This window comes from Rhineura floridana, chromosome 11 (genome assembly GCF_030035675.1).
Source record: "Rhineura floridana isolate rRhiFlo1 chromosome 11, rRhiFlo1.hap2, whole genome shotgun sequence".
Taxonomy (NCBI): Eukaryota; Metazoa; Chordata; class Lepidosauria; order Squamata; family Rhineuridae; genus Rhineura; species Rhineura floridana.
The window spans coordinates 50,156,200-50,180,190 of record NC_084490.1 but is presented as its reverse complement, the minus strand read 5'-3'; the positions used below and the strand labels follow the sequence as shown (position 1 = coordinate 50,180,190).

The 23,991-nt window shown below is 43.1% G+C and overlaps 1 protein-coding gene across 3 annotated transcripts; it reads left to right on the top strand.

The window, feature by feature from the left end:
- The first annotated feature begins 913 nt into the window (after positions 1-913).
- Positions 914-23,753, top strand: CDC6 (cell division cycle 6). 3 transcript variants are annotated; one of them, XM_061590311.1, is made up of 12 exons: positions 914-992; positions 5,983-6,177; positions 7,149-7,406; positions 8,256-8,455; positions 8,869-9,044; positions 10,835-10,941; positions 11,989-12,128; positions 13,531-13,631; positions 18,111-18,175; positions 18,959-19,176; positions 20,621-20,761; positions 22,659-23,753. In XM_061590311.1, exons 2-12 carry the CDS (start codon positions 5,991-5,993, stop codon positions 22,743-22,745), a joined length of 1,680 nt encoding a protein of 559 aa, XP_061446295.1. In that variant the 5' UTR covers positions 914-992; positions 5,983-5,990; the 3' UTR covers positions 22,746-23,753. The 3 variants fall into 3 exon arrangements, with proteins under 3 accessions (XP_061446295.1, XP_061446296.1, XP_061446294.1); XM_061590312.1 differs by lacking the exon at positions 914-992 and adding an exon at positions 1,359-1,382; XM_061590310.1 differs by lacking the exon at positions 914-992 and adding an exon at positions 1,839-2,013.
- The last annotated feature ends 238 nt before the right edge of the window (positions 23,754-23,991 follow it).

The window sequence follows — 23,991 nt, the reverse complement described above, 5'->3', positions numbered from 1 at the left end:
CATGCTCTTGCTCCCTATGTTTGATAGTGCCTCCTGCTCTTTTACTATTTCAATACTTTGCAAGACACTGTACCTGAAACCACACTAAGTGGTGCTGTCTTTACTAAAATTGTAACTGCATCTGCTGATGCAAATTGAGTCTGTGTCCATGATCTAATAAATTAATGAAATACAAACAGTGTTTGCATAATTTGTTTTCTGCCTGCAAGATACATGCTGCTGATTGAACATGTAGTGCATGGTTAAGCACAATGAAGCTTATTTTTAAATCTTGCTCTATTGTGTTGGACTCAAGGCTATTTGAAATTTCACCAACATCTGTAAAGCCCTTAGGATTTCCAAATATTAGGAGGAAATAAAAAGCCAAATAAATGTTTCCCTCCAGTTCACTGCCATCTTGCCCTTTTCTCCCATAATGCAGTTCTTGCATGGTACATCTCCTAGCTCCTTTCACCTCCCCTGCTTGAATTGTCAGATTGAACAAAAGACCCCAGGCCGTAGAACTCCATTTTACTTCTCCCTCATTAATTTCTTTAAAAATTGTGCCTAGTCCTTAAACTTCTTGTGTGGGGAGGGAGAGACTAGTTGAAGCTTCAGTGAGAGGTGTGTTGATGACAGGGATTCAAAGTAGCTTAGTAGGGAAAATTATTTCCCCTTCACTGTCTAGGTGCTATGCAATATATAAAAAGGTGCTTCATCCCTCTTATAACGCTAGAACTCCGTATCAGTCAATGGAATTGAGTGGTAGTAAACGTAGAGTGGTAGTAAACTTAGATTGCATACGCACCATACATTTAAAGCACATGGCTTCTCCCGAAGAATACTGGACGCTGTAGTTTACCCTTACAGAGCTACAATTCACAGCACTCTTAAATTACAATTCCCACAATTCTATTGGGAAATAATGTGATTTAAATGTATGGTGTGCATGCAGTCTTAGGCTGGACAAACGCGCGATACTTCACCCAACTTCGAGAATTCAGTGCCGCAAGGTGTGATAGTTACTTGCTAAGATGGTTTTTAAAAGGAAGTAGATTATAGTGGCGGATATCTATCAGCTATAACCAATAACTGGAATCTCTATGTATTGGAATACAATATCTTAGTGAGCGAACAGGGTAAAGGATTATGGACTTCTTGTGTGTTTTATGGTCTGCCCGAGCCGTTTATATGGTTTCTGTTGAAAACAGGCTTTTGGGGTAGATAGGCTGTTAGTCTGATCTTGCACGGCTTTGGAGTTAAAAGACGACGTGATAGATCCGTGTGCAAAAATTGGGCCGCTGGCAAATTCATACGGGGCTTTTAAAGTGTTTCATGGACGTCAGAAGGGAGCGTAGTCCAGCATTACAATTGTCTTCCTTTCTCTTCTGCAAGCCTTGCATGTAAGAAAGTTACTTTTTAAAATACCCATACAACTCCTCAAAGGTTCCCGTTTGCTTTTCCGGCTAATTCCAAATTCTATACCCCTCCTCCTGCAAAAAGAGCTCACGCTCTTCCGGACTAGCGCGCTCCTTCACATCTCTCTTCAATGTTCCTGCAAGGCTTGATGGGAATTGTAGTCCTTTGCTGGAGAGAGACGGGGGAGGGGAAAAAGGCATAGAGGGGGGAAAAGTCAGACTGAGTTTAATTGCAGCGAACCCGCCCTACGTTCACAAGTTTTGGCTTCTCCCTGAGCGTAAAATAAACATTCTAAATCAATCCGGAAATTCTGTCCCCTTTGGTTCTGCGGGTGGGGAAACCCAGGCACTTATGAGCCGCGAGGTGGGAAAGAAGACGATTGGCTGGAGGGTGAGGGCCGTGAGGTAGGCGGTCGGGCCGACGTAAAGTTTAGGTTTGGCGCGGAGAGCGGTGATTGGCTTGGAAGGCCCGGCGCGCGCGCGGGCGGTAACCAATAGATGGATGGATCGGAGCGGGTGGCGCGCGAGGAGGTGAATCTAGTCAATCCAGCGAGTTTGGGTACAGGAGCAAGAGAAGTATACGCGTTGTCCTTTTCTTCTGAAGCTTTGGCTTGTGGTAGGTGTAAATGCGGGTGCAGGGAAGGGGCTGTATATAAATTGGAGATGCTTGAAACAGAGGGAGTTTGGGTGTGGGAGTTGTTTTGTTAAATTATCAATATAAACGAAAAAAGGAAAAGTTGTGGCGAGGGTTGCCTTATGGGACTTCCTGCTACAAGACTTCAAGGCTGCAAACCTAATCACGGTCGCTAAAGAATAAGACCCATCGAGCTCAGCCAATAAGCTTCTGAGCACATGTGACATACCTGTGTGTTCTCCACACGCGGACCTAATATCAGGTTCGGGAGGGAATTTAGAGCGGGAAAATGGGGGTAGGGTATTACTAGGCACCTCTCCCATAACCACTTCTAGTAAAACCCAAAGCTAAGCTGGGAAACCTGATCACTGATCTAATGTGAAATGAAATGAAATGAATCTATTGCTCAAAGCCATAGGCAGAGCTTGGAAAAGTTACTTTTTTTGAACTACAACTCCCATCAGCCCAATCCAGTGGCCATGCTGGCTGGGGCTGATGGGAGTTGTAGTTTTAAAAAAGTAACTTTTCCAAGCTCTGGCTACCACAATTCATCACATGTAAAAGGAAAATAAAATATACATATTAAGATACAAGTCATATTTCAACAAACAGTCCGACAGCATACAGTAAAGGGACAACAGCACTACATTTCAAATAAAATTTCCTCTCTGTCCCAGGCGAAAGATACACTGACCCACCCCATGACTTAGTGGATTATTACAGCCATAATGGCGCCAGGGCACAAGGTTTTTGTTTTGGTATCTAGCTCTTCGTGTCCTTGTAGCTAGAGCAAATTTTGCCACCTGGGTAGTTATAAATGTATTGTTGCCTGCTAGCAGAATACGTATCTGCGCCAGGAAAGATCTATTTGAGAAGGAACAAAGAATGTAGGAAATAAATGTAAGCCTTGGGGACTTGTATAGGGGGTAGCTTAGTAGATAATGTACAATGTTCTCAACTTCACCAGATTCACAGATACAAACTCTTTAATGAGTTGGAATGGTAGAAAATCTCCCATCCAGAAAAGCAGAGGGCATAGTCTGAAGTCATAAAGATATGAAAGATTTTCTCAAAGGCGCTGCTGTCAGAAATGTGAAGTATTGCTCCATGCCAAATGTTGTTTTATATAGTGGGCACCAAATAGAAAATGGCATTTGAGTTACTGAGAAGAGGTCCCACCGTTTAGAATAAAGATGGATTCTTTCTTTGAACAGCTGTTTAATGGAAGAGAAGGAAAGTAAAACTTCAGTGTTGATCCCGTAAGCAGACAGAGTAGATTTAACAGAATTTACCCAGCAGCTTTGGGTTGGAGTTTGCAGTTGTTCTAGAAAGCATTTCTTTGGCAGGCGCAAATCATTCATACAAGCCAACTTCAGCCAATACAAGGCAAGTGCAGCATTCTATAGAATATAGCCCTGTTTCTCCCCTTAATAGAGATGCAGGTGTGCTTTGAAGGGCAGCTAACAGGGATCTCATGAAGGAATTTTGCACTACCTCGAGAGCAGAGACATTTGTATACCCCCAAAGCTCTGTGCCATACAGCAGTTGTGGGACTATCTTCTTCCAAAACATCTCAACTGCTGATACAACCAAGCTCCCCTCTTGGAACTTAGAAAAACACATCAATGATTGAATGGAATGGGAGGATTTCAATTTGATTGAATCCAAATGTGACTTCCATGAAAGTTGGGCATTAAACACAAGTCCCCAGTATCTGAAATTACATTGTTCAGTGAGTTTGTCATCCAACTTTCATACATGGGTTTTTTTCTTCCTCCCCAAAACTACTACTTTTGTTTTGTCATGATTGATAAATAGGTGCTACTTTGAACAGAAAGTACTCAAACCTCTTAATAACCTTCGCATCCCAATTAATGTGGTTGAAATCATAGCTATGTCATCAGCATACAAGAGAACATAGAGCTTGGCATCCAGGACTGAAACTGGAAAATATTCCCAGCCACTCAATTCATGAACTAAGCCATTGATACAAAAATTAAAAAGGAAGGGCACCAAGAGACATCCCTGGCGTACTCCTTTGTTGGTTGGTATATTTTCTGATAGTAATCCATTTGCCCCAAGCCTTACCCTGAGAGAAGTATTAGAGTGCAACATTTGTATTAAATACAATAACCTTCTGTCAATATTAGTGTCAGATAACTTTTGCTACAACCAACCTCTGTCAATGAGATCAAAGCCAGGAGTAAAATCAACAACGGCAACAAAAAGCTCTCGATCTAATGAGTCATCTCGCATCCAGTGTGTGGCCTTTTAGAAACTAGCCTAACCTCACCTGATTATTTTTGAGTGTGAATTTGAAACCACCTCTTTTTTCTCTTCCCTCCTCCCACCCCCCAAAAATTATAAAAGTTCAACTCAATATTAGAGATCAGCAACTGGAAGCCCCTGGGCCAAACCTGGCTGTGTTAAAGGTTGGTAACTGGCCCACCATTTGTGAACCTGGAAGGTGAGAAAGTACAGGGAAAGCTGGCATCAGAATATTGCTGCCAGACCCCTTTAAAGGATGGATGTTTTTCCCACTCACCCTCCTAAATGTGGTTCTCCTGGGGAACTAGTTGCTAGCCAGGGCTTTATCCACTCATATTGCTTAAAACAATTAGACCAGGTGTGGAGACCATTTGGCCTTGCAAATATTGCTGAACTACAGTGCCTATCATCCCTGCCCTTTGGCCGTGCTTGCTGGGGCTGATGGGAGTTGTAGATTAACAGTATCTGCAGGGCCAAATATTCCCAACCCTTGAATTAGAGAAATGCATGGAACATAGGTTTATCAGTTGGGTGTCCTCCCCTACCTCACTGGAACTCATCACTACAGATGTTTAAAAATCAAGTCTCAGTATCTCTTGTCTGCTTGCCTTTGGAGTTCAAAGTTAAGTTGGAAAATTATAGGAAACGTTTAGTGAATCAGACAAAATTCCGTGTTGCTGAGGTTTTTTTGTTTTGCTTTTCATCCTGGACTAGCTATTGGCCACGCCAACCAGAACTTCCATGTTTAGGGGTGGTACATTTTTATATTTAAGAAGCAGGCAACAAACAAGGAATGGCATCAAGCCCTGCTTGTGTGCTGCCCAGAGGCCTCTGCCTGGTTGTTATTGGAAACAGAGTGCCAGGCTAGATGGATCTTTAATATAATCTGTTAGGACAATCTTTGTTTATATTTTTAAAATTATTAATAGGCCACCTTTTTTGAACATACAACACTCAAAGCACTGGAGCATCATAAAACATAATCCAAATTCAGATTACTAAGCCAACAGTATTAACAATCATTTTAAAATATAGCTCAATTAAAAAAGATAAAGCAAAATACATCTCAGCGTTTTTTAAAATTATCCCTAAAATGGGCGAAAGAACGTTAATGAATCCTCATATCACAACAGCAGAACAGGAGACGTGTTAGTATGAGGGTGTTGTTTAGCATTGAGATAAGTTCCAGCAGAAATCTGGGCTCAGAAGAATTTCAACCAACAATTTTTGTGTTTGGCAGTGGGTAGGTTTATCAGCTTGACCACTGTCTGTTTAAACTTATGCTTACCTCAGGATATAGGAATGGGTGGGAAAGGGGCATGTTATGGACAACGTATAGTTTGAGCTGGGGTGAGCGTGATTAATTTGTGAGGGGCAGGGGGGCCTGTGAATACTGGATATTTTTTCTAAAAAGAGATGTAGGTTCTTAAGTCTGTCTGGAAGCCTAGCTCCTTAAACCCAGATGTAAAACTTTGGCTATTTTTGCTGAGTGAATAGGGGAAAGTACTCTGTGCTCCAACCCAATCATTATTTTGTTATTCACAGTGGAGGGAGGGTATCATTGAGGGATAGGATAGCTATAAGTGTTACAGACTATTTGTGAAATTAAAAGGTGTGTACATGCGTCGCAGCCACATAGGGACTTAAGTTACATATATTTTATTTGCTCTCCTTGGGCTCCAGTATCCATTATGCCCTGTACCAGATCTCAGTCTGAAAGCCAGAGCACCATCAGTTTCCCAAAGCGGAAATCAATGAGGAAATGTCACAAACCTCTAGAGAATGAGGGGGATTCAAAGCAGGACACAACCCGACTGTCTACCTCACCACTCTCCTCCCAGAAGCAGGTCTTGCCTCTCAGCCCCTGCAAACGGCTTGGTAAGTTGCCTTCCTCTTCATCCATTCAAAATATCCAAACACAGTCTAATGTATTTGGGCATGCTTAGACCTTCCCCTCTGCACTACACCAATGCATGGCACTTATCTTAGAGATTCCTAGTTTCCAGGTTATGGAAATGCCTCTAATATCATGTATTGGTAATTGGAAGCACATTGATTTGCTCAAGGTAAACAGCAGAGTTAAGAACAAAGGAAAACTGCCATATACAGAGTTGGACCATAGTCCGTGCATTTCAATATTGTCTATACTGACTGGTAGTGGTTTTCCAGGGCTTCAGACAGGTCCTTTCTGGAGAGTGGAACTGAGACATTTTGCATGCAAAGCATCTGCTGTGCCACTGAGCTACAACCCTTACTCAAGAGCATTGGCCGAGTATTTATGCAGCTTCATCCTCTGCAGAATTAGGTGTGCCTCAGCTCATTAGAATAATGCCTAACTCTTTAGAGGATTGGGTTGTTACTTCTCAATTGGTGCCATCAGTGTTGAGCCACCACTGACTAGCTTTTCATTTCTCATGAAAGATTATTCATAGGATAAAAATTTATTCATGGGTAGCCCTGTTTATGTACTGCTGAAAAGGCTTTGCTTAACATTTTTCCTCTCTCAATAATGTTTATACAAACAGGCTCATCTACAAAGATTGAGCTGGTAATTTCTGTTCTGAACGTAACCGTTTGAGTTTTTGCAGTAGTAAGATTCATATACTTTACGAAGGATCATGAAGGAAGGAGCAGGCAGAGAACAGCAACACTCTGAATAGAGAGGCATTTGACAGATCCTGCTTGTGCTTTTTCAAAATGATCTCTGTGACTATGAGAGCTTTGAAACTTTAAATGAAATAAAAGACAGCTTACCTGCCTTTCGTGTTTGGATTTCTGGATTCTGCTTTCATTTTCTTCTCTTGTTGCTTTCTGCTAAACTTGATGTGGTGTCTCTTTGTTTCCTACAGGAGATGACAATCTCTGCAATGTTACCCAGCTGTTGCCTTGCTCTCCAGCTAAGCAGGGTAAAAAAGAGAACAGCTTCCCACCCACTTCTGCCAAGGGACGGACTTTACTCTTCAGTGAACATTCAACCCCCAAATCCCCAGCCAAGAGTAGCAATTTGGTTCCCTCTCCCCTCCGTAATGGCCAAGAAATCTCTAATGCTTCACAGCATCGTCGCACAAGGAAAGAGCTGGTGTGTACTCGTCTCTTTAAACAAGCAGGTATGTAGCAGCATCATGTATGATGAAAGACTGGGTTCTGAATTTGCTCTGATTTTTTAAATGTGTCTATAAGAACAACTATTATGTTTCTAAGATCTAAGAATTGGAGTATTGTGAGTCTCAAAGAATGAGGAAATTAAGCCATGGTTGTGCTACAAATTCAAACCAGTTTTCATACTTTCAGTTGTGATACTACTACTCCCAGATGAAACCCACTGTAGCTGTGTGGAAGGGGTCTGAAGATCTCTTTCAATTCTCAGCAGCCTCATAAAACTTCAGTTCCCAGGATGTTTTGAGAGAAGCCAAGACGTAAAGACCATTGAAATTTGTAGTGTAGATGTGATCACAGAATGCTTGACATGACACCTTTCATCTTTGGTCATCTAATTGTTGGTCACAATATTGCTAGTAAGGTTTATTAGTAAAGAGTTAATAAGTTAGGGCATATGCACATGAAGAATTTATTTATTGAATTCTTACATCACCAACCTAACAATTGCAGGCAGTGTTCAGAAAAGCAAGGCAATACATTAATAGTGTAAAATAGAGTTAGAACAACAGAAGACTTTCCTTGCTTGATCAGACCAGGGTCTATATAATCTAGCAATCTGCTTCCAACTACAGCTGGCTACAAATATAGAATAGCTCAATAAAAGGAGCATATAGCTGACTAAAAAAAAGAGACAACAAAGCAATCTTTCATTTATTATAATTGGCCCCTTCCTAAATTCAATTAAAACTTTTTCTACTATGTCAGTTAGAAGAGAGTTGTACAATTGCTATGTGTGGTTTTCGTTAGGTATAGGAGATTGTTTTCTTTCCAAACTTGTCTTCACTTTGTTTATGCAGGCACCTGTTACCAGGAGGCAAAAAGTCTCCTGCACACTGCTGTTCCAGACCAGCTATACGCAAGGGAGAAGGAGACAGGTGTTCTACATCGATTCCTCCGGGAGCATGTCTGTAGGGGGAAACCAGGAAGCCTTTATATCTCTGGAGCTCCAGGCACTGGAAAAAGTGTCTGCCTCAACAGGGCCTTGTTGGACTTGAAGGTAAGTGCTGGATCTGAATTTCAATGGTGACTACTTGAGACCTTTGCTATAAAACATAATTCTGGGACAGCTGTTGTCAAGTTCTGACAAATGGGATTTAACATTGTTATGAGTCCACTCTTCTTTCAGAATTGTCTCATATCCCATTAAGGGTTGGGGAACTATGTGGATTTAGAGCCTGGTGAGAGCCTTTCCAGGGACAAGAACTGTGTGCTTGTGATTTGTGCCTGATGGGGACAGCTCAAGAACCACTATCTCCTTTAATTTCCTCTAGGAGCCTGCCTTTAACATTCTTCTTGCAATCGGGTGGCCTGCAGCCTGCTTTTGGTATTGCTGTATATCTGTTGCACTACTTGTACTCCATTGCAAACTTCAGTCTACTCTAAATCACTCCTTTTGTCTCTCTGCGGCAGACCGAGCTTGCTGGGAGCCAGACCATAGTCTTAAACTGTATGGCCCTAAGGAGCTCCCAGGCTGTGTTTCCAGCAATTGCTGAACAATTGGGCCATGCTGGAGCAGACAAAACAGCCAGGGGTGATGTCATCAGAAAACTGGAGAAATGCTTGACGTTAGAAAGTTCACCCATGATGTGAGTATAACTTTTGGGGAGGGAAGCAGGAAGCATGCTTCAAACTAGACAGTGTCAAACAGATCACACCCAGGATTTAGAATAAATGCCCACTGTCTTATCAGACAGGCATCTCCAAGTCCATGGAGCCCTGTGTTTATGTTTTGAGGTATATTTTGTTCTACTATTCTTTTATAGAAATCTGTTAATGAGCTTTTGCAAAGCATAGGTTTAGGTGGAATGTTGTTGTAGCATTCCAGTAGCTGTGATATTTAAACCTATTATTAAACCTATTATACTGGGTACTTTCTCGCTACTGTGTAATTGGTGCAGTTTATACATTGTATGTGGTTGGCCCATAAGTCTTGCCTTACTGTTGCTACCAAATGGTGTTGATTCAGTGTATTGTTGTTATCATTTATTATGTGTCCTTCACCCAGAGGTCCCAGGGTAGGTTACAAAAATTTTAAAATATGTCATTAAAAACAATCTAAAATTGCAAAATAGGGTGGGTCCTAAAAATACACATCTCAGGTGTTAAAGGCCAGGGTAAAGAGGTGCGTCTTCAGCATTTGCCTAAAACTGTACAGTGAAGTTGCCAGTCATACCTCTTTTTTACAACTGTATATTATGTATGACTAGCTTATAGAACTTCCTGATACTCAGTGTGGATGTATTCAAATATACAGCAAGAGTTGAAACAATTTGCCTATTAATGAGGTGGTTTGACTTAACTAAAGGCAGTATGGTGCAGTGGGCAATGTTCGAATTGAATGTGGGAGTCCCAGATTCAAACTGGTGCCCAGTTGTGAAGTTCAGCCCTAATTATATGTTCCAAAGGCTGTGTTCAGATGAACAGTAGCAAACACATGAACAATAATTCAGGAACATATGCCTATTGTGTACATTTTGTGAAGAATGCATTCTCAATTTTCATTAGATGTCATGTCTTTAATTCTTCATTGAGAGTATTTTTAGGGATTTAAGCATGTTAAATGTTTGATATACTGAAGTAAGTTTCATGTGATCTTGAACTGTGTCTCAGATTAAAGTAAATTCACAGGTTGCTAATGATAACACACAAGACCGTTTCAAGAGCATGTATAGAAATAAGTACTTTACAATACAATCTTTATCAGGTTTGTTTTTCAGCAGCCTCCCTCAGAATAAGCTGACTGGTACTTGAGGAGGTTGCTACTGTTTAACATATGTGTATAACTAGGTTAGCTAGAGCCTTCCTGTGACTTTATTGTTAGGCTATTATTTGAACCCTAGGTCCAACAGCACAGGTAATACTGGTTCACTGAGACGTGACAATGTAGTACTTAAGTACTTAAAACTCCCAAATTTTGCAGAGTAGAAATGTCTATTTCATCCCTACCCCAACAATATTTAATCGGGATTGTGTCAGTACTCTAAAAGACTATGCCTTGAAAAATCCTGCACCTTGTTCCTTGGATGATGGAAATTTTAATGCTGGACCTAAGAATTTTCATATCGATTCAGTCTTCTGCAGGACGAGGGTTGTTTTTTTTTAATGAAGCTAGTGATTATGGTCTAAAGTATTTTATCCCATCCTGCCTAAATAGGTTAGGGTACCTGGCAAGTGTTGTGCAGTTTCAGTCCTGTGCTGAGCACACCATGGGACTAGCTGCATTTGATGTATGTTTGGATGCTGAGACAATGGCAGGAAAGATGTTCTTCCTTCCTCTGCCCAAATTAACTGTCAGATCTGCACGTTACTTGGGCTTAGCCTCTAGAGGGGTGGTGCTTACATGCTGCTTACATGCTTATGTCTGTCATCTGTCCAGTTTGGTTGTGTTAGATGAGATGGATCAGCTGGATAGCAAGGGACAAGATGTGCTCTACACAGTGTTTGAGTGGCCTTCCTTCCCCAACTCCCGGCTTGTTCTCGTTGGTGAGTGTCAAGAAGTGCTGAAGCCTAATCCTTTATTTTTGAGAGAGACAATGTTGGAAGAGGCAGCGGCATGACTCTAGGATCAGCATCGGGGGTCAGCATGGTTGGGAATATTCCAAGGCCCACATCTTGAAAGGGGGCACAGTGTCGACCACAGTGTCCTAACCCCTGCTGCTCTTCCTTGCCATCCCTGCTTCTTCACCTGTCTTCTCTCTATGGCCCATAAAGAGGGTAACTGTCAGGGGGGAAAGGAGCAAGCAACCACCTGCTCATTTACCTGTTTTTCCACACAAATTGAAGGTAGAGATTGTACCCAGGCTGGGCTTATCTTTGCTAAGTGAATATGGCCAGTGAAGACGGCAAGGCAATTAAAGATAGAGAGAGTGGGATGTAGACCCGCTGAGGGCCTCCAAAAACCTGGATCTGGCATTTGTGAAAATTACTGCCGCTATCCACTCTGCTCTCCTCCTAATGCAGGAAAGAGTCATTAGTTAATTGCTTCAGTGCATTCTCTTACAGTAATATAACAGGGAGACCCTCAGGCCAGCTAGGCCAATCCTCTGCACCACATGAAGGACCAATCTACCTACCACCCTCACACTGGTCAACCAGTGCAATACGGATAAAGGGAAAAGCAAATGCCTACAGCCCTGTAGCTCCAGATGACTTAATAGAATATACAAGTTTATTGCAGCATGCCACAAGAAAATTGCTACGGTGTAAGCTTCTAGATGAGGTCCATGCTTCTGTGCCGTGCTCCAGGTTGACTAGGTGTTGTTGGGGTATAAGGTCTTCTCCCGAATTTACTTGTGCATATAAGTATTCCCTCAAATGCAGAGAGGAGGGGTGAGGAGCTATATTTCAGGCAGCAGGTGAAAGAGCAGCATTCTGGGTGAATTTTCCATTAGGGAGTGTACTCGTCTTATTGTTTGATCTCTTTTATGAGGATGACCCATTCATTTCTGAGGCAAGCTATGTGAGGGTGGGGTAGGAAGGTTAGAAACTAGTGTGTACCCCTTGCCCTCTAAATGTGTTTTCATTTGGTAGGGATAGCCAATGCTTTGGATCTCACAGACCGCATCTTGCCCCGCCTGCAGGCCCGCCCCAAGTGCAGGCCACAGCTGCTAAACTTTCCCCCATACACCAAAGACCAGCTTGCCTCGATCCTCCAGAAACGCCTTAAGCAGGTAAGCTCTAAGCAGCCAGGCTCCAAGATTACTCCCCACAAAGCTAAATGCCTTCAGAAAGAATGTTTACATTGCTCTGGAGCTCTTGTGAAGTCATTATTGTCTCAATATGCAGAATACACCTGTCCTGTACCTTGACATCAAGAGCTCCTTCAAGATTCCCTGCAGTTGAGAACCAATCTGTTTTCTCCCCATTGGAAGAGAGAGGAGTGTGGGCCACTTTCTAAAGTGAGGGAGAGCCTAGAATGCTCACAGTTTAAAAAGAATGAACAAGCAGATATTCAGAGCAAGACAAAAGCAGCAAAAGCTCTCTGTGTTTGTGCACTACTACAGAGAAAATATAACTCTAGAAATTACACCAGGGCACAGTATGGCATAGCTGTTGCTGTGCCATAAACCTCAAAGATTGTCTACTTGTCAGAACATGATTTGTCCTAATGCCACAGCAACATTGTGTTGCTAGGAAGCTGAAAGATGCTGGTTGTTCCATTGATTAGTATTTGTTGTTAAGTGGTTTAAAAGGATTTCTAAACAACTTAATATTTTTTAAAAAAACTGGTAAAAGAAAAATACAACATAAAACCAATAAAACTGTATCATAAAAACAGAGGTACAACATTAAAAAAGGAGTAAAACGATATATTTTTAAAAAATGATAGAAATAGGAATGCAGTAATAATAGGGTCCAATCATATGAGTCAGGGTGAGCCTGGGCAAAAAGATACGTCTTTACAAGGTGTCTGAAGCAACTGGTGGATGATGCTTCACATATGGTAGAGGGAAAAGCATTCACGGGGCAGGGACAATGGTGGAAAGTGCATACTTTGGGGTCATTGCCCTGTGATATTCTCTAGGGTATGGTGCCATGACTAACATTTCCCCAGATGGTCTAGATGACCTTACAGGTCTAAACTGGCTGGCCATCCTTCAGACAACCTGGGCCCAAGTTGTTAAAGGCTTTATGTGATAGTAAAAAGACCTGGAACATGGCCCGGTACCCGATTGGCAGTCAGTGAAATACCCTCAGCACAGGTGTAACATGTGCACGTCCAGGTGCTCTGCTCAACCAGCTGGCCACAGCATTCTTCATGGCATTGTATATACTGATAATTCAGTACCAGCCTGCCTTGTTGCTTGCTGAACCCTTGCCCTCCACATTTCTCAGGTTCTCTTTACCTAGTAGCTAGGCTCTTTCCTCATTGTAACTAATGAGATAGGAAGTTGGGAGGATTAAGCACTGTGAGATGGACAAAAGGAGAACTCTTGGACTGAAACAAAGGAGCTGCCTTTTACATGTGCCCAAAGCCTTTTGGTATTTTCTTATTGAAGCCAGAAAGATGTATCCCACTAGAGGCTCCAAGATTGCTTTTGCAACTACTGTTTTCTCCTTGCTGACCCTTAGGTGTCAGGGGAGCAGGTGTTGGACAATGCTGCCATCCAGTTCTGTGCTCGGAAAGTCTCTGCTGTCTCTGGGGATGCCCGCAAAGCTCTGGACATCTGCAGGTGAAGAATATATAGCACTCTAAAATCCGAGCTAATTATAGCTCATGGGATATGATTTAAAGCTTCATTATGGTGTTTGGTCCCCCTGCCTGGGAGCGGGGAGAGGGAGAGCCCTCATGTCTTTGTGGCGAGAGGGGAGGGTGCTTCCTCCTGGCTGTGTTAATGTCTGGAAATGTTCACAGCCCATTACCTATGAAGGGTGAGAGGAATTGGTCCTCCCTGCTGCGATTATAGATTGGTTAATTACATTTGGATTGCAAAAGGCTCTCATTAACAGTTCTCAAGCAGGCATCTTTATGGTGCTTAGAAGTGTTTTCTTTTCCATTGCAAGTTAGCTTACGGGAGTTGCCTCCTGCCTTCCTTGACCTTGCTCAGGCGTTTGCTTGGTGGCTTCCTTTACCTATGTTTGACTCAGAAGTAGAGCAAAAATACATACTTTAGCATAGACTGATGATGGAGCTGACATCGGGGCAGAGGTAAGAGTACAGCTGTCATTTTTCAGGGAAGCTGGCCCAGATACTGCGTGTTCGTTTAGCTACTCCTGGAATTTGGAAAGGAAGTAAGACAGTGGTGGGAAACTTCCCTGCCAGGCTTTGGAGGTTGGCTCTTAAGTCCATTTAGGGCAAATGGTGTCCATCTTCCCTGAGCCTGACATCATATATGACTTTGGGTACAGGAAAGTTCAAGTTGTGGCTTTGAAACTTTGAGTCATGGCTAAAAGGAAGCCAGATTGGGAGTGGACTTCTGATTCTTCCTTTGTAGCCAAAAGTTGGCACTTTTTGAATTTAGTGTCTTTTCCTGTCACCCTGCACCAAATTAGAAAAATACTGACTTTTGACTGGAAAGGAAGAATTGGGAGCAATTTAAGAGTGTGCTCCCGATTCTTCTTCTTTTTAAGTCATTGTGACGTTCGGTGACTGACAAGTGAGCAACCCTGTCTACCTGTCAAAGTGGCCCTTGGGGTTGGGAGCGTTCAGGATCCGGCTGGCAGTTCCTCGCCCTTGCATTAAGAGGTCATTATGTCTCAAACCATGGCTATAAGGCAGGACCATGTGTGCATCCATCCATACCACAAGTGGAGACCAGGAGCAAATAATAGGCACCCTCCAAAGGGGCCTGCAGAGTAAATTGTTCCAGATGATTTGTTTGAGTAAGGGAGCTGAAGGGACTGGAATAGCTCCCAGTGTTAACCAGCCAGTTTGGTTTTCAGGTGAAGGGGGTATTCCTTCTCAGCACCAAATTAATGAGAGTATAAAAGCCTTAAATTATGGGATATGCTTAACAGATTTTGATTAGATGTCATCTGCAGCAGTATGGCAGTTTTGTACAGTCTTATACACAAGTTATCTAAATACCAGCTGTTCACTTAGAGCAGGTGAAGGAACTCCCACTACCACCAAAGGCCAAATTCTCTTTGAGGAAAATGCTCAGGAGCCACATGCCATGGTGAACAGGGCCAAAATACACACCCATTACATACCCCCACTCACACACACCCCCAAAATGGGCCTGCCAACTTTAGCAGGTTGCAGAGTTTCATGAGCATTTACAGCAGAGCAAACAGGACGGGGAAAATACTAACCAAAGAAACCAAGGAAAAGTAGGGGAGGCAAAGTCTTACTTCTTTACCATTAAGAGAAGGCAAAGGATGAGTGAAGTAGCTCAGTTGCATGATGTCAGGAAAAAACAGTGGCCAGTGTTGGTAGCAACAGTACCATTAACTCAGTCTGCCTTCCTCCCCTTCTGCTGTTGCTGAAGCTGCTTGCTCTGAACTGGGGGAAGAAATGCATCCCACTGGGCACACAGGAAGAGAGCTGACACAGGCCAGCTGACAGAGGAATGGGACAGGTGGAGGTGTGGCTTAGGGGAGGTTGCTGGGGAGCAGGTAAAACAGCCTGATGGACTGGAGGTTCCCAATGCCAGATGCCAGAGTATAACTCCCGTAAATGCCTGGAGTGACGTCACCTATATCTTCCTACTGAAGAAAGCTAGTTGAAACATGCTGGGCACTTCCAGCACTACAATACATTTGTATTTTCTCAGCATCATTGAGGCTTTGTGTCTGCCTGTGTGCATGTTTCACTTTATGGTGTTCCCCTTTCCATTTGCTGGCACATTAGCTAAACCATTCACTCTGCTCCAATCTTCACTTAGGCCTGTTACAGCCCTACCTTTGTATTCTTATAGGAGGTGGACTAAAACACTCTTTATCCCACCAGGCATTTATCCTGGTGCGCTGCTTTCATGGATAGAGTTCTTGGAAAAGCTTTGTCTCTGTTAGGTTTTATTTTCAGTTTATCTTAGCCTTAGGTCATAACAATCAACACAAAATAGTTTGTATGTACAAATGAGAAAAACACAGTAAAACACTTACTAAAATAAGTCATAATTACAATGTTTTAAAATTAAATTTGTCCCAGAGCAATCTCGTAAAATATTGAAAACCATTAGGAGAAATGCAAATGTTAGTTCAAGCTGATATAAAAACCAATCCAACAACTGATACCTGGGCTCATCCAACCCAGGTGAAGTACTATTTAAAAGGTAAAGGTGTCCCCGCACTTATAGTGCGAGTCGTAATTCAGAGAGAGAGTTAAATGCATGCTTAATTCTCTTTCTTTAAAATCAGTGGAAATTAAGGGTGCTTAACTTGTCTGGATCATCTTCTTTGTTTGCAAAAATGTTACCTAATTTCACCAAAGAAATTGGAATAAAAATCACCAGACTTCAGTAAACTTAACTGTTGTTTATAAATGAGTAAGGCTCTTTGCTCCCACAAGTGCCAACAGAATTGCGAACCTTCTAACAGTTAAACAAAAGATGCTTGGATTTATAACCTAAGTTTTATTTTAGCTGTTGCTTGTCAACTTAAACAAAGATTTAGTCATAGCTTCACACTACCCAGGGGGTGCCCAAATTTGACAGTGACTGGCAATGAGGCTTTGGGTCAAAGACTGCCTCTAGCATCGCTTCCGCTACAACAAATAGAGCATTAGTCTCATTAAGAGGCAAGATTGTAATGAGCTCCCATTAATGAGCCATGTGTGTCACTCCACATCTCCTCTCTCTGTGTGTATACTGTGCATAGTTTCCCCCTTGTGAGACAAGGAACTTCATATACGATCAGAACAGTCACACAGTATGAGAATGTTAAAAGGCTGGTTGGATATCTTAAAAACATAAGAAGTGTATGCTGGATCAGGCCAAAGGCCCATCTAGGCCAACATCCTGTTCTCACACTGGCCACCCAGATATCAATGGGAAGCTTGCAAGCAGGATATGAGCACAAGAGCGCTCCTCCTTCCTGCGGTTTCCAGCAATTGGTATTCAGAAGCATACTGCCTCTGACCATGGAGGCAGAGCATAGCCATCATAGCTAGCAGCCAATGATAGGCTTATCCTCCCTGAATTTGTCTAAACTTCTTTTAAGCTGGTGGCCATCACTGCCTCCTGTGGAAGTGAGTTCCATAGTTTAACTATACACTGTGTGAAGAAGTACATACCTTGTTATGGCAACAGACTCTGCATCAGACACGAGTCTAGAAGGACCATCTTTCTAGACTGTTGGTTTCCAGGTAATGGATCAGGACTCAAAACTGGATCATGAATTGGGTTGCATCAAGGACACAATCCTCTCTCTCTCTCTCTCCCCCTCTCCCCCCTCCTGTTTTTCAAGATAAACTTATTTGGAGCGTTTTTATCCCCATTTTCATTCAAAAAGGGAGGAGGAAGAAAGCAAACTCAGGCATCAGTTCTTAAAATATTCATTCTTATAATGACCAGCTGGAATGGAAATAGGAGGAGCTTAATGGAGCTGCTCTTTCAATGGAGCTGATGGAATGGGCCTGGGGTAGTCAATCTGGTGCACTCCAGATCTTGCTGGGAGTCCCAGTTCCCATCAGCCTCAGCTAGCACAGCCAGTGGTCAGGGAGGATGAGAGCTGCAGTCCAGCAACATCTGGAGGACCACAGGTTAGCTACTCTTAGGATGGGCCCTGCTTCCCATCTCTTCCAGTGTTAAAGCCTGCAAATGACAGCTGTAGGGGAGACAGCCCAATAGAGCTGTTCTTTCAGCAGATGTAATGAGGTGGGTCCTGCATCCCATTATGTTAGAAAACGCTGCCCAAGTCCAGCGTTTGTAACTGATCTTTTTCTTTTTATGATTTTTATTGTTTTTTATGTATTACAAATATCAGTACTGGAGGGATTGATAAAAGCATCAGTAGAACACTACAGGCGGGCCCCGCTTATACAGCAGGTTCCGTTCTGGACTGCTGCCGTAAAGTGGAACCCATTGAGGATAATGGGGCGTGTCGCACAAAAATGACGCCAAAATGCCGCAAAAGCGCAAAAACGGCTTTAAAACAGGGAATTTCCCCTAATTGAAAGCTGCCGCATTAGCAGAACGCCGGAATGCGAAGCACCGGTAAGCAGGGCCCTACTGTAATGTCTTTGTCTAAAATGTTACTCTCGTCCTTAGGAGAGCCATTGAAATTGTGGAGTCAGATGTGAAGAGTCAAACTGTGTTTAAACTGCTGCCTGCCTGTAAGTGGTTTTTCCTCGCTCTTTCCCCCTGAGCAGGTCCTAGGCTGTTGTGCAATGCTGTCATGTTTCATTAAAAGTTTTTCTGACCCTAGTTGATAGCATTTATTTTCAGGGACTTGTTTGGGGTGTGGAGGTGGGGTGGGGAGAATGATCATGCAGCTGGCTGGCACAAAAAGTATTTTCCCTTCTAGCAGTCAGCCCTGCAGAGGGAGGTGAAACCTGCTCCTTGTCTTTCTTGTGTTGACTTTAAGTATAACTCGAGCAGTGTAAATGCAGGTGTGAAGCAGCTACTTACAGGGAGCAGAAAGGAAGCAACTTTTCAAAGCATCTCTCAAGATGTGCTGAAAATGGGTGCAGCCTATAGACTGTGTACACTGAATGTGTAATGAGGCAATAGATTTATGTCCACCTTGCCTCATCTCCACTCATTTGCTGTAGTGTATAAATGGTATGTACATCTGTTACTTCTGCCCTTCAAAACCAAAGAGTAAAGACTGCATATTAAGTCTGTGTGTCGTCTGGAGGCATACGATGCAGCAACCTTACTGAAACTAAACAGATCTGGGTCTAGTCAATGCCTGGCTGTGAGACTGCCTGAGAACTCTATATACACCATCTTGAGCTTAAGAAGAATAATGTATATGTTTCAAGAACTGCATGGGGATGAGGCTTTACCTTCTGAATTTACAGTGCATGCCAGGATCTGCTTATTGAGCTTAACTGTATTGCTCTGTTCGCTGTCCAGCTGATCCCAGTCTTCTTTCTGACTGCTCTTGTCCTCAGACAAATCCTCTTCTAAGCCAGCCACAGACTCCGCAGTGCCCCAACGGGTGGGACTGGTCCATGTATCCCGGGTGATCTCTGATGTGTACGGTGACCGGTTGGCAGCGGGTAATGGCTGCGGTGATGCTGATTCCTTTCCCTTGCAACAAAAAATCTTGGTCTGTTCTTTGCTGCTCTTAGCCAGGCAACAGAAAACCAAGGAGGTGACCCTAGGAAAGGTGAGTATGCAGATTCCCCCCCCCCGTTGCCGCTGTTAAGTGTTTTATATCAGGTTTACTTGGCAGAGGGCTTTGCTTTACATAATATCGTGTCACAAGAGCCATATAAGAATTAGTCACTTAAAACTGGAGTCCACATGAGTACGAAGATGGATGTGCACAACGACTGCGAGTCCTGCCATGGGACTCACTGAAAAATGTTTGGCTGTTGATGCAGGATGTGCAGTATACAAAGTACCAGAGTACCAAAACCTTCAAGGGAGTTGGCACTATCTCGTTCTCTTTTCCTATCCTCTTTTGCATCCTGTCCTTGGTGTTTTTTGTTTTGTTACGTTTTTGAGACCATGGGAATTAATGAGACCTGTTTGCTTACATAAGTAACCCGGTCAGGGGCTCCCAAACTGGTCTGTAGACTGCCAGTGGTCTTTGAACTTCATCCAGGCGGTCTGTGGCATGTCTGCATTAAATATTCATACTGATTTTTAATTATTTTTATTGCTGCTTTTATTGATTATATTGTAGTTATTATTGTCTTTTCTTATATTGTCTTTTATTTCTTACATTGTATTCTTATATTGTATTCCATTTCTATGGAATTCAAACTAGTACAATAAAATGCAATATATGAAAAATAAAATTAGCAATAAAAAAGAATTAAAAATCATACTGCATCTGAGACGGTGCTTTACAATTGCTACAACAGACAGAATAATCACTGAGTTGTCCACGAAGACCCTCTGCTATTTTCAAGTGATCCGTGGGGGAAAAGGTTTGGGGAACCACTGAACTAAGTGAAAGATGACTGCTTGAAACATGCTGTAGTCTTTGGTACAGCATACACTAGATGCACTGTCCCCTGCTCCTGTATGGCTATCTACCATCCTCTAGTCTCTGGAGATGTCCTGGGATGGGAGCTGATAGGTAAGGGGAAGAGGAGAGCTCTTTCTTTAGGTCCTTATTTCTGCAACAGGGACTGGGTGGAGTGGGGGCTTAGTTTCTGGTACCCCAAGTTAGTCCACAATATCCTGCAAGCCGTTTTTATTCCAATGTAGCAAACAGAATCTTTTTGCCTGAGACCGTCCTTGCAGCTGAGGGAGTGTTTTAACACAGGCTCTGAAACGTTTGCAATTGTACGTGAAGAGTTTTTGCGTTTTTCCACCACCACCCCACACTCGCTGTGGGTTTTAAAAGTGGAGACTATCGTAGCAATGCTCATAGCCCAGAGTTACGGAGCAGAGCTGGTGTGTTGCCTTGCTAGCAGCTTTGGCTGGGCTGTGTGGGACGTGATCAGGAGGAATATCATCCAGTTACAAGTGGGGCAAAAAGGAACCAAGCTAGCCTCAGGAACTTGGATGAAACCATAAAGAGCATGTTCTATTATGCACTCTTTTCTGTCTCCTGTATTCAAAAACTCTGGGTGTTCATTAATACTTCCTCCTCCTAGCTGCATGAGGCCTACAGCAAGGTTTGCCGGAAGCAGCAAGTGGGAGCTGTTGACCAATCGGAATGCCTCTCTCTTTTGGCTCTCCTGGAATCCAGAGGTATTGTGGGGTTGAAAAAGACTAAAGAAGCACGTCTGACTAAGGTACTACTGCTGATTTGCTTTTGCTATGGCCTGGACCCACTGGGAACAGGGGTATCCAAAGTTATCTTCTATCGCTCAGAAGGAGCCATAATCTGGTGATTGAACATGGGCCCTTCAGCATGCAAAAATGTGCTCTGTCTCAGCATCTCAGGGCAAGGAAAACCTTCTGTCTGGACCCTGGAAAGCCACTGCAGGTCAGAATAGACAATACTAAGCTAGGTGGACCAATGGTCTCATTTGGTATTGAAGGCCTGTTGAATACGTTTGATGGAGCAATTTACTAGTTAACATCAGGACTAAACTGTGTGCCGATATCTTAAATACTTTGTGTCCCTCTGTAGTTGACAATAAACCTTAAGAGAAACGGGGGTGCTTTTTCATTAAGATACATTGCACTGGAGTTAATCCCCTGCCTTTTAAAGGGATTATATATTGATTATTGATTTATTTATTACATTTATATCCCACCTTTCCTCCAAGGAGTTGAAAGTGGTGTACTGTTCTTCAATCTTGGGTCCCCAAGTGTTGTAGGACTACAACTCCCATCATCCTTGGTCATTGGCTAAGCTGGCTAGGGTGGATAGGAGTTGTAGTCCAACAACATCTAAGGATTCAAGGTTGAAGAACACTGGACTGTACGTGGTTCTTCCCTCCATTTTATTCTCACAACAACCCTGTGAGGTAAGTTAGGCTGAGAGGTAGTGACTGGCTCCAGGCCACCCAGTGCACTGGGGATTCAGTGGTCTCCCAGGTCAGAGTCCAATATTTATTTAGATTAACAATATTCTGTGCCCCAAGGGCTCAGTGTGCAATGTTTCCTTATTTCATTGATCCTCAACACAACCCTTTGAAACATATCAATTCTACCACTCCAATATAGTGGAAGAAATAATGCTGACCAATGATGATTTGCCGAGCAGTTCATGATATCAACCTTCCTTGGAAAGACCTTGGGTGTCAAGTTGCATTGGTGCCTGAAAATTTACTGCTGGCTGCTAGAGATTGTTTCCTTCCTTAGATGCGGCCGTCTCTCCCTCCTCCTAAGCCTCCCTTGGCTGTGTTGATGGGAGAGCTGCTGCCACCTTCTTGTCCTCCTTTGTTGTAACTCTGTGGGAGAGTCACAGTACACAGCCCCTTCTGTCAGTCTGACCAAAGAGGTTATACCCTTCTGTAGCGGAGAGAGCTGTAGAAATAACAGAGAATGAAATGTCAACATTCTTGCATGCAGATGTGCCCCAAAGGGAGGAGAAGCACAATGTGGAAGCCCCAATGCAGTTGCCAGAGACCTAGAAGTATCACAGTGCACCTTTTGCTCTGCTGCACGGATACAATGGAGGTCCCTTTACTGTCCTGTTCTCCCTGAAACCTGGCAATTTTGCTGGCTCCTGGGATTTGGGAAATGTGTTCGGCCCTGAGCAAAATAGTTTTGAAAGGGGAGCCGATAACCTGCAACATGATGGCAAGTTACCTGTGCTAACAGTGAGAATCCTGCTGTGGAGCAAGGAGGTGCCAAGAGAACAATCCATGATGGTTAAAGTTTGGTTCTGTTTTTCTTTTCTTTGGTTGTAGAATTTCATAAGACTTTTGCAATTGGAGGCAGAAAGCTAGTGCTGGATAAAGGGAATACAAAGACACGAGGCATCATTGTACCGGGTGGATTTCCCCTGTCCCTCCTTCCCTCCCCACCCCCCAACCTTGCACTTTTTCTGTGGGGAATCTATGACAGATTGGAATTCTGCAACAGTAATCACATATTTTTGCTATCACTGGAAGGTGGCTTTTAGGCTCTGGGTGGAAGTAGTACTTCCTAGCATCCTACAGTATGGTCTTGGGATTGTGTTTTTTGAAGTGACAGATGCTCACCAGTTTCCTGCGTAACAAAGCCTTTTCTTTCTAGGTCTTCCTGAAGATAGAAGAGAAGGATGTGGAGCATGCCCTCAAAGATGGCGTCTTGGTTGGAAGTATTTTGGCCAGAGGGATTTAGAGTTTTTGCTCAGCTCCCTTTTTGTGCCCGATGTTCCTAATGAACCATAACTTCTTCCCAATAACCTCTGATGAGCCATGTCAGTGCATTAATGATTCTGATTATTGGGACGTCTTTCTTTTTAACAGTGTCAACTTGATAAAGATGCCCTATCTTTATATTCAAGGGATGTTTTCTAAACTGTAAGGTGGTGCTATCCATAGGCATACATAGTGTTCTTTGGATGGAATGGACCTTTAGTTACCTATCACCCCTTCACTACACTTCCCATTTTCTTGTCTGAATCCCAGAGGAACCTGCAAGTCTCGCTGCTGTTAACATCCTTTTTTCTCCACTGCCCTCCCCCTGTTTCCTTTTACTGGAGCTGTCTGTGCCACTCCTGAGTTGACTGCCTGTCTTAAGCACCAGAGATGAAAGAGGATGAAGCATGTCAGCAAGAGAGCCCATTTGCAGAAACAAAACCATTAATGTCACAGGAGGAAATAAGAAGGCAGCAGCTTCTCTCACAAGCTCCTTTGAAGTCGGACTGTTTGCATGAAGCAGATGTCAGTCATGCTGAGGCTTAGCATCTCAGAAGCTGCAGTGGGGCTTAGCAAGAGAGATGCTTACAAACCTGAGGTCTTTGAACATCTTAACATGTGTGGACTGTGGATGCAGCCTTGGCACTGGGACTGGTTTAGGCCTGAGGCAAAGAGCTGATCTATTTTGCTCCTGAGCCACTTCTTGCGAATCATTGGTTGTTGGGTTTGACGCCTTTGTCTATGTGAATCTAAAATTCTTATAAAACCAGGCAATGCTGTCTGTGTTTGCACAGCACTCTTCCCTCTGGAGTGGCTTGCAACCTGATGAAGAGGGAAATTTCAGAATGTCCTCCCGCCCTGCCCCCACAAAGGAGTTTATAGCATTTGTGATGTATTGAAATGTCTATCTACAGTCAGATGTTTTTAACAGATGGGCTATACTCCCATTGCTTTTTTTAATTTATAGATTAAAATAGTCTGATGGTGATTTTGATGTGTGGGGTGTGTATTTTTAGTTGGCTGGTCATATTCACAACTTTGTGTTGGTTTTCCTAGGGATGGGGTGCTGCAAATTCCCTTGGATGGGTAGCCCCCATTATGTAGCATGGTATTGTTTTTCCGGTGATGGCTTAGTAAACGGAGCATCCACTATTAAGCTCTTGTTTGTTAGAGCAGGGCTGCAATCATATTTTAAGTCTCTTCCAACAGTAACTGCTCGACTTTGG